This window comes from Mustela putorius, unplaced genomic scaffold (genome assembly GCF_011764305.1).
Source record: "Mustela putorius furo isolate JIRA1106 unplaced genomic scaffold, ASM1176430v1.1 tig00000145_pilon_pilon_pilon, whole genome shotgun sequence".
Taxonomy (NCBI): Eukaryota; Metazoa; Chordata; class Mammalia; order Carnivora; family Mustelidae; genus Mustela; species Mustela putorius.
This window is the reverse complement of record NW_025421294.1, coordinates 37,765,754-37,782,977: the sequence shown is the minus strand read 5'-3', so window position 1 is coordinate 37,782,977 and position 17,224 is coordinate 37,765,754. Positions and strand designations below refer to the sequence as shown.

Here is a 17,224-nt window from a genome sequence, read left to right as displayed (position 1 = left end):
TAAAACAAGAATAAAAACTGGAAAATCCTAATTTCCTCATCAAAATTAAACCGAACAAACATAAATCACAATGCTCAATTGTAATACAAACTAATCACCAGCCTCCTTCTACTGAACAGGACTGGGTGGATTCTCTCTGTAAGTAGAGTACCCGTCTAATTACGTCTAACTGGCAATACTTAGTAATTGTAACACCACTTCCACTTCCCGAATTTCCAAGATAATACTTATTCTGTATGATTACATCATTTCCCCTAAAGACACCTCATTAAACAGACAGCTAAAAGCGATTCAATGTCAGGCCTCTGCAAAGCTTCACAAATAAATATACGAACTACTAAAGGGTAAAAATTAAAACACCATCTGTCTTGACTGTGCTTCACAAAACCCAGTCTCTGTACTTGTGGGGAAGTCAGTATGGCAAGCAGTTATCAGATAAGCGTCTGCAAGGTGTTTTCACATACATCTCTCCCATAATCCTCCCAACAACTTGGAGCAAAATCTACATTTTCTTATTTTTACCGATAACGAAAGCACAGCACAGAAGGTTAACTTTCTTAAGGTCACACAGCCCGCAGGTGATAGGGCTAAGATACAAACTTGGGTGCTTCCCTCTAAAGTCCCATACCCTTGCTGCTAAATCATGCTTTTCTAAGGTCACAGATTCCTCAGAACTTACTGGCTCTTGGCAAGTTCACATCCAAAGATATAAAAGGAATTTGGTTTCCTCAGTACTTTGCTATCAACCACTCTCCCGGATGTGTGTAAATCACTCTGCTGTGTTTAAGTCTGTAAATAATGGTTTTTAAATGTCTAGGGATGTCCATATACCACACACCACCCTCCTCATCTGCTTTACCACTCTTTTTCCTCTATTCATCTACACTTTTGTCTTAAAGTTATCAAAAGGAAATCTTAAAAACATTTCACGGCATGAAAAAAATTACCTCATTAATTAAGTCAATGTTTCTACTGAACACCCAAGGACTCAGCATTTCGAAGGATTCAAAAGACAAGAGCCTCTGGAAAGGAAATTTAAACAAGATCACGAGCTTTTATGATACACAGACGGGTATGATAAGTCCCATAAGAGTTAGGAATAGATTATTATGAGAATTAGTGATACAGGGGAGAACTGCCATACAGATAGACAGCAATAATGCATGTCAACAATCAACAAGAAAAGTCAACTCCACATTTACTGATCATGTACCAAAAGAAGGCACTGTGAGTTTATCATTCTACAAGGGACACAGACAGGAAACTGTACCACGAACCCAGAATATGCTAAGTGCCACAAGATAAATACAAAGTGCCAGAATTCATTCATTTCATTTAACAGTGAATATCATGTAGGCAGTGCTATAAAAACAAAATGGCATGTGCCACCATAATGTAAACTGACATCAAAAGAGGTGGCATCTAAACTGTATTTGAAGACAAGACTTTCTCAGTACAGGTGAAGAGAGAATTGCTGAAACTGACCTAAGCCAATGTGGACAGACAGCCGACTATTAAGTCCCTCCAGTAAACATCAGCAGCCTTCAATACATGGACTTGGTCAGTTAGTATCAGTGCTGACAGAAAAAAAAGGGAGTGGGGAGGGGGAGGAAGCATGAGCAAAATCTGAAGAACCCTGGTCTGCCCTTCGGCTGTAATAAAGAGTAAGTGAGGAATGGGGGAAGAAAAGCTGGGGCTCTGGAATTGAAAGTACTAGGAGTTGAAGTGCTTTCTTTCCCTTAAAGTGTAAACACCACAAGGTGGAACCCAGGAACCTCAAAGCACAAGATTCATAGGCTCAAACAGCACTACTCAGAGGGCTCTACAGCTGACCCTTGAACAACATGAGAGATTAAGAACACTGACAGTCACCTAACAGAAAATCTGCACATAACTTTTGACTCCCTAAACTTAACTACTAATAGCCTACTGCTGACTGGAAGCCTTATCAATAAGGTGACTAACCAGGTGACTAAACACATTTTGTATTTCATATGTATCATATATTACATTCTCACATAAATTAAGCTAAGGAAAATATTAAGACAATCATAAAGAAGAAAAAAACGTATATTTTAAAAAGTATGTAAAAAATAAGTGGACCCACACAGTTCAAGCCCATGTTGTTCAAGGGTCAAATGGATGTTATGTGCTGATCTGTGAACCTGTATGATAGGCTAGTGATTTCCCTGTGCTAGCTCTCTGTTCTCAGGTTAGGGCAATCAAGAGCCAAGGGTACCAAGTCATGTTCACAGGATCATGTTTCTCCTTGTCAATTCTGAAGGGACACCTAACCTACTCCAAACCAGCAGCAAAAAATGATGTATTTGAGCCACCTCTTGAGGCAGGTAAATGAGTCTATAAATATTTATGTGGTTTATTTCATTCAGATCCTTCTTAAACCTTGTCTATTTAATCTGCATTTGGTAAATCAGCACATGCTTAGGAGTAGATAAGGATAAGTGATGGTGACAAACTACGATCCAACTTCCTAGAAGAGTCACTAAATCTTACTTACTCCAGTCAGAAAACCAGTGACAAGAAGGGGGTGGTGGGTAGGATCCAAAAAGAAAAAGAGAAAAATTTCCATGACTTCACTTAGTTTCTTTCATCTCCTTGGCCTTGTGGCCTGCCCATACTTCAACAGCTCATAAACACAGCACTGGTATCTTACCTTCTTAATAAGGTCCAACGTACTTTACCTATATTACTAAATTCAACAAGTAATACAGCCACTTAGAGATAACACAAAAGGAAAATGAGTCATGTAAGGTCATTGAGCAAAGAGAGGAACCAACCAACAGCTAACAATAAACTGCTCATCAATTTGTGTTTGTGGGAGGGGGTGGGTATGCTCTCACATCCACAGAGGAAGCAAGGCTACCTTTCCTAACCTTGAACATCAGTTTCTGCTATCTTCTAATAGGGAAAACTTACCATCTTTCTCTTTCACTTAACAACTCTGTGAGTGCTTTCTAGTAATGAGGGTCTGAACATCAACTCATATTCCTATTTCAAGCATGGATAAACATCATGTGATACATAATGCAATATTCCTTCTTTCAGTGAAATCCACCATAACACACATGGTCTGGTAAAGTTTGTGTATTTCCAATTGGATTACTACTTTTTTACCTCATTAATAATAATGCTCATTCTACCAAAGTCAGAAATTTCAAAAACAGTCCCACAAACTAGGTACAATACTCATTCAATATAAGGCCACAAAAGTCATTTGGCAGTTAAATTATTTACTATGAGCAATTATAAATTCAGTTGTCTCAATGAAGAGTTTGGAGTCTATACTCAAGACTGAACCCTTCCTATGAGGTAGGTCAACTGGAGAAGTACTCTTTGTGGACCCAGCCTGAGACAGAGCTACGTAGGAGTCACAAGAGGGGTGGAGGGGCATATTTTGGAGATTTAATTATTAGGCTACCATCAGCTTTATTTCTTAGTAAACTAAAAAAAGTACAAGGGGAAAAAAAGAAAAAGAACCAATCATTGGAAGTGGAAGGATGAAGATTAACAAACTGGAGACACCCAAAAAGCCTGTTTCCTGTCTTTAATGTAGTACCCTCTGGAATATCAAATCAAAGTTATCCTGTTAACCATTAAGTACCAAACTGGTACAGGCAGCACAATCACAAATATTTGAGTACTGAAGCTGACTCCTAAAAATCTAAAAATATTTCATGCTTTAGGCTTTCACCATACCATCAGTTTAACCCGTTCCTCTCTTTCAATTATGTTATTTTGAAACCAATGTAAAAAGTATTTTTAACCCAGTTTTGGAAACTAATTAAAATTCAGCAAATAAAAAGAGCCATATGCAATTAGCTTTTAAGGCATTATCTTCTACATCCAATCCTGGATTTACTAAATCAGTTGTTAAATACCTGTGCTATCTACTACACTAAAATAAATGCATATATGGTTATGAAAAGGATTGCCTAAGAGTCTTATCCGGTATACCTTTGAGAGAATATCAAAATCCATATATGAAAAGGTCACTTCAAAACTGATCTCTTTGTTAAATTTTCTGAGAATCCCGGTTTTTAACATCCTTGAAAGGTTGAAATATCTTTTCAGATCATAAATAAGTAAAATCATGTATACTCAAAACTTTTTTAAAGTTATGAGCATGGGAAATCAATAAATTTAGGCCAGAGCTTTTTTTTTTTTTACTATACAGTAAACAATAGTAAATGAAGTACACTGTATTTCTTCTAATTCTTTTGAAAATAAAGACATTTTATTTTTTAAATGAATGGAAATGGAAGGAGCACGGGAACAGCCAATTTCAGGGGCACCAAGTTAGAACTTTTCAATATGAAGTACTCCCCCAGTTGTGAGGACACGTACTGTACATCCATAAGAATTCCAGGAAGAGATTTTCTCCAAAATAACCCACTACAAAATTTCTAGAACATCAAAACCTTCACTACAATAATAGTTCAATAAATTATACTGAAAAGGAAAAACTACTTAATGATGAAAATCAAATAAAAACTCACACGTGACAATATCCTTTAAAAAGCAAGCACACGTGTGCACACACAAAGCAGAAACGACCAAGGCCTTTTCTTTTCTTTTCTTTTCTTTTCTTTCCTTTTCTTTTTTTTTCCTAAAGAATACTGGAGAAGTCTAGTTCTGTGAATTATACAAAGGACAGCAAATATTAAGCTGTCTGTGTGTTTATGCTACTGTACTTCCATTTTTAAAACATGCGTCTCAACTCCCCAGATACCATCATCCACAGAAACCATGCAGCTATCCAACAGACTTTCAGTGTCACCATTTATTATTTATAGCATTAAATGGGGGAAGTGGCTCTGATGTCACCAACCCTACCAACTGGAATCACTGACTCAATAAACATTTTCACACTGGAGAAAATCTGACTACGAAAACATTTTGCTGGGTTAAGTAGATTCTTTCACCTTTCATCTCAATCCAGGGGTAGAGGTTGTTACTGTGTTAGGAGAGATACAAAGAAACTGTCAAGGTTTCCACAGGAAGAAACCCTGGGCATGTCCATTTGCTGAGGTAAAGACTTCCTCCACCCAACTCTCCAGAGCCCAGTTTGATTTCCCCAATGTTCGAACTGGCAGGTAATAGCTGCCATGTTTCTTTTCTTCCACCAAACCATCCATCAAGCAGCAAATTCTTCTCTTCTAGTAACCACCTTCTTACAATTCTGTTTCTAAAAACCCCTTCTGGCTTCAAGTCGTAAAACGGAAAGCGGCTGGGGTGTCGGTAAGACCGGGAAGTCTGGCATGGCTACCAATGGTCTGTAATAGAAGACTGATCGCTTTCCGAGGGGCCTAGGATTCTCTCCCTCTTTTCTTTCCTTCCTCTTTTTTTTTTTTTTTTTTTTTTTTATACGAAAGAACTGGCGGCAGTGATGAGAAGAAACCTCCCCCCCGCCCAATTTTCCCAAAGCAACGCTGGGAAACATGAAGTTAGGGTTTCCCTTTCCTGGGAGATGGAATCCAGAGTACCTGGGGCCTTGCTATGCAAACATCCCTCACCGCGGAGTAGGAAACCCTTTGTCCGAGAAGCCGGACACCACAGGGGCCCGGGAAATAGGCCCCTTATCCGTCACAGCCTCAAACCCCAGAGCTCCCCACCTCCACCCTAGTAAGGCCTATCCGTGCATCCACACAGCCCTACGTTGGGGAGAGGGTGCTGAGACCCCTACTAGGACGCGGAGACCGAGGCCCTGATCGATCTCCTCCGTACCCCCCTCCCACCACCATCTCACTCGGCCTGAGTGGGGCTTGCAAAGCGGTGCAGGCCTGGGCCGAAGAAATTCAAGGGAAAAAATCCCCTCCTAAAAGAAGGAGAATGAGATGCTAGAGCGAGTGTGAGCTAAGGCCACAGAATAATCGAGCGAGGGTCCTTCAAGAGATGGGCCCGGATATAGGACAGAGGGAGGAAGGAGAACCGAGGAGCATGGAGGGGGCCGGGCCAGGTCCGGCCTGAGATCTCCAGGGATCCCGAGGAACCGCGTCGGCCCCAAGGCCAGAAAAGCGGAGGGCCCCGGTCCGGGCCAAGGCGGTGGGGAAAGGCTGGGGCCGGCCTCGCGCCGGACGTTGAGATTGGCAGGCCCGCCCGGGGCCGGACGGACGGAAGAACGGTCCAGCGGGCCTCACTCACCATGAGCTCGATGGTCTTGTCCTCAATCACCGAGTCGGGCTCCATGGCGGCCCCGGCGGCCCCGCCTCGCTCTCCCCGCGCAGCAGCGAACGGCCCGGGCGGAGGAGGCGACGGCGGAGGCGGTAGAGGCGGAGGCGGCTATCTTAACCACTCTAGCTGCCAGCCCGCCCGGGCCGCCGGCAGCTCCGCCCTCCCCCTCGGCGAACGCAGTACGCAGACCGAGGACTACAGCTCCCAGCAGGCGCCGGGGGCCCCGCAGAGCGTTGTGGGTATGAGAAGTCAACTTCAGGCTAATCTCTCTTGGCAGCCTGAAGCTGAATTCTGAACAAAAGTAGCACTGAACTGTCATGTGGGACGTGCAAACCTAAAGAATTAAGGGCTCCCCCAAAAAAGGGTCTCGGGCTCTCCACGACTACATATCCCAGAAAGCCCTGCGCGCGGGTTCTCCTTCCGGCTAGTTTCTCCTGACTTCCTGGCAGCCCCAGGCGACTGAGACCGGGACGGAAACTCAGAGGTAACTCTTCACTCGTCAGAGATCCTGCGTGTGAGACCGATTTCCGCACATGCGCAGTGGTTGCCTCAGAGCCCAATCTACACCTAGGTAGCCGCACTGTTGGTCCGCGAACGTCTGCGGCTAGGGACAGATGTTCAAGACAGGTGGGTTCTAGATACGTTGGGAGGACTTGGGGCTCAGAAGTGGGAGGGGCCAACAAGCGAGAGAAGCTCCGGCAAGGGAAAAGCTGTGAGAGCTTGGGCACCACGAACTGTGAGGAGCTGAGAGACGAATGGGAACCTGTGTATATTGGATATTGAGCCCCTCGTATTCATTCGTTCAGGAAATACTTGTTTTTTAAACTTCCAGCCTCTGCCAGCGTAAGCACTAGGAATCCGCTCCGAGCATTACAAGGAAGGACTCTGTTATCATAGTGCTTAATTCTAGTGGTGGAAAAACAGAGACTAGCCAAAAGAGTAGGCGCTAAGAAGTACCGCAGCTGGAGACCTGCAGACTCCTAGTGAAGTCTGCCTTCAGCTCTGTGTGAACTTTGTCAGGTCTGTTCGCGCCCGCTAACCAAAGACCAGCAGGTACATACTGATTGAACAAGTTGAGTGTATTATCGGTTGCAGTGAGAGGGAATAGGCACCAAGAGAAATTAATCATAGGTGTCTCGGTAAGAGTTGTTGTTAGGTGAGTTAGGAGAGGGTTTGAGGAAATGAGGCTTTACTCTGGATTAGATACTGTCAGGAAGTGGGGGTATTCCTATGATTGGGCATCTTAATCATGCCTGGAACAAGGCAACAGTAGATCGAGACCGAAGCTGTAATTGCTAAAGAAGCAGGAACCCCTCATCAGCCAGAGTGGGGATGTTTGGTCATTTTTGATGGTTTGGACAATGTTCATGTTTTATCTGCGTCCGAATGTAATTAAGGAATGACCTTGTTTCTGTCTTGATCTATCCACAGTCAGAGAATGGCCCTATCTGATGTTTATGTCCTGTGAAATTATGTTCAACAGGAGAGCACAAGGCCTACCTAACAGGGCCATCTATCATCTAGTAACATTAGAGCCAGGATAATTGTAACAGACCAGCTTCCAAATATCAGAGGCTGTTTTTCTCCTTCTCTAGTGTTTTGAATTCTCTGCACCTGTAAAGTGAGGGGACTCAGTGACCTAGAAATCTTTCCATTTCTAAGGATCAAGTAATTACAGTAATTTATATGCATGCAGGGCACAGTGTAAGTTCCACACTGGTACAGTTTGAAGTTTCATTGTCTTTATCTGGTACTTTCTACCAAAAGAATTAAAAGAAAAGCAATAGGAAGGAAGAGCACAGAATTGGAAAGTTATTACCACTAACTTGCTGTCTGCATTTCACTAGGCCCCTTCCCCTGTCTGGACCTTGGTTAGTAAAACAGGAGTAATACAGGAGTTAGAATAAATGACCTCTGTTTCAGTTATGTGGTGTATCATAATAAGCCGCACCCAAGAAATAGTAGCTTAAAATAACAGTGGTTTATTTTTACAGTTGTGTGGGTCGACTGAACACAGCTGGGCCCACATAGTTTACGGAGGTTACTCATGAGACTGTAGTCAGCTCGTCAAAATGGCTTCTCATTTTCTAGGGCCTCTATTCTTCATTTGGTGTCTTAGCATTCATTCAAGCTTCTGCATGGTAACTAGCTTCCAGGAAGACAAGCCCCAATGAGCAAATAATCATCAAGCCTTGGGTCGCACCATACTTGCTAATGTCCCATTGATCAAAGCAAGTTGTACAGCCAAGCCCAGAATCCATGTAGAAAGGGACTATTATGCAGTACAGAGAGTCAAGGTTCATTGAGGACTACTAATGTAACAGCCACCCAAGACTCCTAATGTACCAGGATTTGCCACAGGACCTACCACGTAGGGTTAGGGTAAGAGTCAAAAGCTGAATTCCCCGATATGTGTGTTTATCCTACATCATTTTTATTGTTTTAAAATTTGACATTTTTGCATTTTAAAGTTTGAATTTCCATCTTCTCTTGAAAAATTAGACTATCTAGCTTTTTGGCTATGTGTGGCAACAATATTCAGGGGTTAAGTAGCAATGACCTTCTTTACTTGAAGCATGGCACTATAGATTTCTGCTGTCACCATTGCTCCCTATTGTCTTATATCTGCCTGCTTCGCTCACATAATTTTTGTGCCTAACCCACAGAGAGATTCGAGTGTGCAACACTTGGTGTTAGAACTGTAATGGAAATAACTCAAGGCTTCTATCCTTTTATTAAACTCTTATCCCACCGTAAGAGGAAAAAATACTATTGGGTCAAATTCCAGGAGCTCAATGAGATTAAAAAATCATGTATTGATAGAAGCTTTACCCAAGCTATATAAGAGGCAAGCTGAGCCACAGCTTATTACTTATGTTAAACAAGAACTCAGGTTCTCAGGTATTTTAACTGTTTTGGGCTAGAAGCCCACTGCTGATTAGATTTGGTCATCAGTAAAGGCAGAAGACTTTGAGTCATATTTCCCCCTGGTTTTTCAGATAGCAAGACCTGCTGACAACAAAGTGGTCAGGTCGACAATCCCTTAACTGAAACCCTGAGGTCTGAAACGTATTTAGAATTCAGAATTGCTTAGTTTGTGCAGACAGTATGGTACACAAAGTGTATGTATAATGTAACACACTTAATGGAGTCGGGGAGAGCACTTCATAATCAAGTACATTAACTTCTGTGCCTCAGACCATGTGTGTGCCTGTTATCAATTTATAGCGTCTTAGTTCCAAAATCCATTCTTCTTTTATATACTTTGGAATACTGGAGTCCAACTAGGACCCTGTGAACGTTTCTCCTCTGCCAGCTGGCACAACATTTAATTTTGTCAGTAGGGAGCCCTAGAAGAACACAGGCAAATGAAGGATCTTCTCTTCCTAGTTCTAGTATACTTTCTAGTATACTTTCTCATATACTTACCTTCTTGCTTTTGTGGTATACAGAACCAAATGGTTTGCAGAACCATACCTTCCCTGCAACACACGCACACACACACACACACTTGCGCGCGTGCACACACACAGGTGGCCAGGACATTCAGAGGGTGGCTTCCCAGTGAATTCAGTGACACTTCAGTGGGTAGTTTCCTACCTGCCAGCCACAACCTGTAGCACCTCAGCAAATTTCAGTCATCCAGTGGCCCCATAACTAACCTCTCCCCAGTGAGGTCTGAATCTCAGCCTAGCAGTGGGGGTGGGAAGTCTCTTCCAAGTTTGTTTCTTCCTTGGGTACTCAGTCTCAGTCCTACAGGTAGTGGTTGATCCCAATAATTGCTCTTTCTGTAATTAGCATTATTTTTGCCCCTTAATACTTAATAACCTGTTACTAGTTAATAGTTCTTTCTGCTTTTTATTTTGTTTTTTAGATTCCACATTTAAATGAAATCGTATGTATTTGTCTTTCTCTGACTTATTTCACTTAGCATAATACCCTCTAAGTCCATCCATGTTGTCCCAAATGGCAAGATCTCATTCTTTGTTATGACTGAGTAATATTCCATTGTATGTGTATACCATATCCTTATCTATTCCTCTATCAATGGAATTGTAAGTTGCTTCCATATTTTGGCTTTTATTAATGCTACAATGAACACAGCAATTCATGTATCTTTTCAGAAGTACTCTTCCGTTTTCTCTGGGTAACTATCCAATAGTGGAGTATTGGATCATATGGTATTTCTATTTTTACTTTTTTGAGGAAACTTGATACTGTTTTCCACAGTGGCTACATCAATTTACATTCCCATCAAGAGTGGAAACAGGTTCCTTTTTCTTAAATCCCCACCAACACTTGTCATTTCTTCTTTTTTTGATACTAGTCATCATTCTGACAAGTATAAGATGACATGTCATTGTGGTTTTGACTTGCATTTCCTTGATGATTAATGATGTTGAGCATCTCTTCATGGATCTCTTAGCCATCTGTATGTCTTCTGTGGAAAAAATGTCTATTCAAATCCTCCGCCCATTTTTAATCAATCTTTTTTTTTTTTTTTTGAGTTGCTTATTTCTTTACTTTGGATATTAGCCCCTTGTTGGACTTATCATTCGTAAACATCTTCCCCCATTCAGTACGTTGCCTTTTCATCTTGCTGATGGTTTCCTTTTGATATGCAAAAGCTTTTTATTTTTGTATAGTCCTAATATTGTATTTTTGCTTTTGTTTCCTTTGGCTGAGTAAACATATCTAGAAAAATGTTGCTAAGGTTGATGTCAAAGAAGGTACCGCCTATATATACTTTCTTCTAGGAGTTTTATGGCTTCAGTGCTCACAGGTCTTTAATCCATTTTGAGTTTATTTTTGTATATGGTATCAGAAAGTGGTCCAGTTTCATTATTTTGCATGTTGCTGTCCAGTTTTCCTAACACCACTTATTGGAGACTGTCTTTTCCCCATTGTATAGTCTTGCCTCCTTTGTCATAGATTAATTGACCATGTACATATGGGCTTTTATCTTGTCTCTCTATTCTGATTTATTGACCTATGTGTCTGTCTTTGTGTCAGTATCATACTGCTTTATTAAAGCTTTGTAATATAAGCAACAATTCTTTATATTAAATTTTCCCAAAAGAGTATGGCAGATGTGAGGATATGTGACTTTAAACTAGATCATGAGGTGTTGTGGCATCTTTCTAGCTTTCTCTTGGATTACTTACTCTGGGGGAAGCAAGCTTCCAAGTCATGAGGACACTCAGGCAGCCCTGTGGAGCTGTCCAGCTGGTAAGGAACTAAGGCCACCTACCAACAATCAACACTCTTGCCAGGCCTGTGAGAGGGCCACCTTAGAAGTGGCCCCTCTTGCCCCATTCAGTCCTTCAGATGACAGCAGCCCATTTGACATCTTGATCTCATGAGAGACCCTAAGCCAGAACCAATGGTCTATGTTGTTTATGGATCCCTGACCCATAGAGAGTTAGGAGATAATGGGTATTTGTTATTTTAAGCTGCAACATTTTGAGTTAATTTGTTACAGAGCAGTAGGTAACCAACAGAGATGCAAAAAGAGAGAGCAAGTGAGCTACTTCAAAGTACTGGACTCAGTGAACTCTCTCTTAACCAAAGCAGCATAAACCCTTGGTAGAGTTTTGTGTCTGTCCCTTTCTTATGAATACTGTTGAAGGTAAAAAGTAACATTTTGAAATGGTATATTTTGAATGGGTTTTTTTAATTCAGATAAATTATAGAGTGGGATAGTGCACTGAAACTTTTTTAAGTTTATTTTTTTTAATTAAGTAAACTCTGCACAGCAGGGGGCACAGACTCAAAACCCCAACATCAAACGTTGCATGCTCCACCAACTGAGTCACCCAGGCGCCCCCCCTCCTTATTTTAAATATTTTTTCTTTTCTTTCTTTTTTTTTTTAATTTTAAATAATTTCTACATCCAATGTGGGACTGAACTCATGATCCCAAGATGAGAGTCATATGCTCTACTAACTGAGCCAGCCAGGTGCCCTGCTTATTGCCAATAGACATCAAAGAATGCAGTTCTCTTAGAAGAAAATCTTGTGGAACTCTAGAAAAAAGAATGGTGGTAAGAAATATTAAAGGGGTAGGGCGCCTGCGTGGCTCAGTCAGTTAAGCATCTGCCTTCAGCACAGGTTATGATCCTAGGATTCTGGGATCCAGCCCCACATCAGGTTCTCTGCTCAGCGGGAGCCTGCTTCTCCCTCTCCCTGCCACTCCCCCTGCTTGTACTCTTTCTCTTTTTTTTTTTTTTTTTTAAGTATTAAAGGAGTGCCTGGGTAGCACAGTTGGTTAAGCATCTGACTCTTGGTTTTTTCTTAGGTTGTGAGCTCATGATCGTGAAATCAGGCCCCACATCATGCTTTATGTTCAGTGTGGAGTCTGCTTAGGATCCTCTCACCCACTCCTCCCTCTGCCTCTCCAGTTCATGCTCTTGCTCGCTCTCTCTATTTCTAAAATAAATTCAAGAAAAAGAAGTATTAAAGATAGTACCCTGTTTATCCATATGACTGGGCTCCATGTTTTATCCATCTATAGAATCAGAAGCAAGGTAGTTATCATAAAGTACATATTGGCACATTTATTTAAACTGAAAAACATAGCCAACTTTTTCTAACAGTCTTTTGGGATTACTGGTTTGATAGTGTAGACTGGCTTTGTCAATAAATATTAGACAAGGTATATCTTTAGTTTCACAATTTTTAGGAAGAGACACTTAAAGCACATAAATAGAAACAGTTCACCAATTAATTTATTGGCAAACATGTATTGGAATTAATATTTGTGTTTTCCTAAGTTTGAAACTTACAGGTGAAAGAAGATATCTCCAACTGAGAGAGTTATATTAGTCAAAAGAGAAGAGACTATGCTACAGTAGCAAATTAATCCTTTGCAACCCTGTGTATCGGTCCAAACTCAGTCAGAGAAGCAGAACCACTGAATATATTAAGGGATTTCTTACAAGGAGTTGACCTTACATAATTGTTAAATCTAATTAGGCAATCTCTGTAAGCCTATTGTCTTCACAGCTGACACTGGATCTGAAGACCTTGGAGCAGGCAGTCAGGAAGGGAAGATGGAAATAAGATGTAGGAAAGCAAGCGTAAGCCAAACTGGAGTCCATGAGGATGGACTGAAACCTGTTAGTTTTTTGTTTGTTTTTTTTAAGATGTTATTTATTTATTTCACAGACAGAGATCACAAGTAGGCAGAGAGGCAGGCAGAGAGAGGTGGAGAAGCAGGCTCCCTGCCCAGCAGAGAGTCCGATGCGGGGCTTGATCCCAGGACTCTGGGATCATGACCTGAGCCAAAGGCAGAGGCTTTAACCCTCTGAGCCACCCAGGCACCCTGAAACCTGTTAGTTCTTATTGCCTCTAACCTTGGTGGTGTCACTCTCCTGCAAAGGATAGAGCTCTTTGTCAAAGAGCCAAACCACAACCCTGGCCCAAGAATCAGAGAAGCTAAAGGAGGCTGTAAGGGAACTTGGGGTGATTGCAGACCCAACCACTCTTCACACCAAGGAGGTAAGAGAGAAAAACAATGACAATGTATATGGGCTATAAAATGACTTCGGTTTTACTTCTATTCTTCAAAGCCCACACAGGAGTCTGTCCTGTGGCCCACCCTAGTCAGAAACACAAAGGAACAAAATTCAAGGAAATGTGGCTCAGCCTAGCCAAGCTGACACATTACTGAGTTTCCCCCCCAGGGACATAATGTCTTAACACACATATTTTATTCATGCAAAGTCCAAAGAGGTCAGCTAACCTTCTATCTTTTAGTTACACCACCTGGAATTCATGGCCTCCCATACTGCTGGGCAGGGGGGACAGAAGGGAAGGTCACCAGCTGTTAACTGCCTTATCTCAGACGCACATCATTCCTGCTCACTGTTCAGTGGTCAGTACGTAATCACACAGCCCTGAGAAGTTGCAAGGGAGGCCAAACAATATACTCTTTTCTGTCTGCATAGAGAAAAGGAAATGAAGTTGTATGTGTAAGTACATAGGATCATTTCTGCTACGTGAGTTTAATGAATAATTATTTCATAATTCTTGATAAAGACTTTTAGGTATGCTTTCCCAAAATTGATAAAGTTAATTTCTCCAGGAATGATGTAAAAAATGCTTTGTTTAGTCAGGTGATTTCCAGTACTTTGCTCTCAACAAAATTGAATGATGATTGAATTAAGTTTTAATGATAATTTAAAATAATTTTGCTAGGGGCGCCTGGGTGGCTCAGTTGTTAAGCATCTGCCTTCAGCTTAGGTCATGATCCCGGGGTCCTGGGATTGAGCCCCTACATTGGGCTCCCTGCTCAGCGGGAAACCTGCTTCTCCCTCTCCCACTTCCCCTGCTTGTGTTCCTTCTCTCACTGTTTCTCTCTCTGTCAAATAAATAAAATCTTTAAAAACAAAAAAGAAAAAAATATTAAAAAATAAATAAAATAATTTTGGTAACTGATCACTATGTAAATTTTGACATAATAACTTTGAAGGAATCCAGAGTTGTATAACATTGCTTTTATTCTTCTACAAACAACATTTATTCTTCTACAAACAAGTCTTTTAAGTACTAACATCTATAAATATGTGACCTAAAAATAAATTTGATGCCAAATCATCTTATTCTAGCAATAAGTAATGCTCATGCATGAATATGCAAACTATTTTTTTGGTTATTGGTTGGTTTAAAGACGTAGTTGTAATACAATTCTGTTTAATCATTATCAAAATGTTCATGTACTTATTGTTTGACCAACTGCATGTAATAACAATTCCAATGATAATTTAAATGCAGAAAGCTTTTTTGCTAACATTCCAAGCCTGGGATCACCAAAAAAAAAATTATAACACAATGTGCAGAAGAGAAGTAGGATAAGGTGAGCAATAAGACTTTCAAGCATAAAATTTTGGGGGGAAACGGACTAGAGATATGAATTCAAGGAGAAAAAAAGGATATAAAATTTCCTCCTATGAGAGAACAGCTTGTTCATGTATATTTAAAAGGTAGTATGAAATGACTATATATTTAAATTTCATTAAGAAAAGTAACAAAGCTTTGTTTTTTTTTTTATTTGTTTTAAGATTTTATCTATTTATTTGACAGAGAGATCACAAGTAGGCAGAGAGACAGGCAGAAAGGGGGAAGCAGGCTTCTCTGCTTCTCTGCCAAGCAGAGAGCCTAACGTGGGGCTCGATCCCAGGACCCTTAGATCATGACCCAAGCTAAAGGCAGAGGCTTAACCCACTGAGCAACTCAGGTGCCCCCAAAGCTTTATTTTTAAAGGTCAGTATTTATTGGGGCACCTGGGTATCTCGGACAGTTAACTTGACAGCTTTTGATTTGGCTCAGGTCATAACCTTGAGGTCCTGGAATCAAGCCCTACATTGGGCTCCATACTCAGCAGGGGTCTGCTTGAGGATTCTTTCTCTTTCTCCTTCTTCCTCTGCCCAGGTGAGCTCATTCTCTCTCTAAATAAGTAAATCTTTAAAAACAAATGTCAGTATTTATAATACACTGGAAATTATATTCTCAGCTATTTAAATTTATACTGAAAATTTTTAGGTACTTTAAGAAATGAGTAATTACATAGTGTTTCAAAATTCTTTTGGGGTTACAAGAGGGGAAAAAGTCAAAGATCGTTGCTCTAGATCACTATGATGACTGCAGAAAGGGCCTTGGTATCCTCAGTGCCAGACTCTCAAGTCTAGGATCTTGAACAAAACTAAACATTGGCCAAGAAGTCTCTGACATAGGTGTAAAAGAATTGGAATTAGAAAAGATTTCCCTTCCATAATAACTAAGGACATACTGGTTAAAATAACCATCAGGTAGCCAATCTCTCTGTCCCACTCCCCACTCCTGAATAGCTCCATGGTGAGCTACCTACTACGGCACTGAAAGCTGTTCACAGTCTAACTCCAGTACAGTTTTCCAACTTTCTCACTTTTCTTTCTCTCACCTCCTATTTTGGCTCCTCGCATTTAAAAAAAAAAAAAAAAAAAAAAAAAAAAAACCAGCTACATTCCTTCATGCTTGCATGTCCCTCTCTCTGGCAGTTCTCGCATCCTAGAGAAGATGAGATGGGTGCTTGCAAGCAGGGTACAAAACCAGAGGCAGTGAGAGACAGGGCAGTACATAATTCAACTCTAGTGTGAACTTTTTTGCTGGACCCTAACTCAGGTCCTTCTGTAAGGCCCTAAGCAGCTTGGAGGTTCCAAGTATTGAGAAATTTATCCCGAGGAGTATCCTAAATTCTGAGGAAACAGGCCAGCAGAAAACAGGTAAAGAGGGAAGAAGTTATATAGTGATTTCCTGATGAACTAGATTCTAGCTGCTGGAACACAGAATTTATAGGACCGAGATTGCCAGCATTAATCCCAATGAGTTGTGCTTGTGAAAGCAGGTACATCCTCTCCTGTTGATGGCCTTATCCTATTCCTTCCCACCTGAATGGGAATGTTGTGTGCCTGCTTCTCCCTTTCTTCTCTCTACTGGAGGATCTTTGTAGCCAGTAGTGGCTCAGAATTACCAAACTTGGAGCAAAGTATATGCAACAGGAGCCTTATCTATGTAACCCGATGTAAAAAGGGACTATTTTAGTCTGGAGTTTCCGCTGTGGCCTCAAACCTGAAAACAATAGGTGCCATTTTTTTTTTTTTTAAGATTTTATTTATTTATTTTACAGAGAGAGGTCACAAGTAGGCAGAGAGGCAGGCAGAGAGAGAGAGGGAAGCAGGCTCCCCGCTAAGCAGAGAGCCCAACGTGGGGCTTGATCCCAGGACACTGGGATCATGACCTGAGCTGAAGACAGATGCCCAACAAACTGAGCCACCCAGGCGCCCCAATAGGTGCCATTTTAATGGAAAGTACTATATGAAGTTTGACAGGCCTGTGAAGAAGGTTGTCCAAAAACCAGTTTTGCCAGCTCCTCAGCCCATCTCCCACTTTGAAGGTGTACCTGTGAGGCTTGTAGACTGATCTGCCAAAATGGAAGAACATTTAGAGAATTAGTCCCTCCCAGTACTCCCCAGATGCACTTCAGGGTACCTCAG

General features: G+C 41.2%; 1 protein-coding gene and 1 long non-coding RNA gene across 8 annotated transcripts in view; one reads left to right on the top strand and one right to left on the bottom strand.

Annotated features, from left to right (window-relative positions):
• The window catches only part of FBXW11 (F-box and WD repeat domain containing 11), a 121,191-nt gene extending 114,810 nt beyond the window's left edge, over window positions 1–6,381 (bottom strand). For all 7 annotated transcript variants that reach the window (XM_004737608.3, XM_004737604.3, XM_045075610.1 and 4 more), the window contains exon 1: window positions 6,163–6,381. Coding sequence is in view for 6 of the 7 variants with exons in the window: in XM_004737604.3 (XP_004737661.1) it covers window positions 6,163–6,207 (45 nt within the window). In the remaining variant the exon portion in view is untranslated. The remainder of the gene's footprint in view (window positions 1–6,162) is intronic.
• A 251-nt stretch (window positions 6,382–6,632) lies between these two features.
• LOC106006881 overlaps window positions 6,633–17,224 on the top strand; it is a 72,105-nt gene continuing 61,513 nt past the window's right edge. Inside the window, exon 1 of the long non-coding RNA XR_001181201.2 lies at window positions 6,633–6,819. This is a non-coding gene — a long non-coding RNA (uncharacterized LOC106006881). The remainder of the gene's footprint in view (window positions 6,820–17,224) is intronic.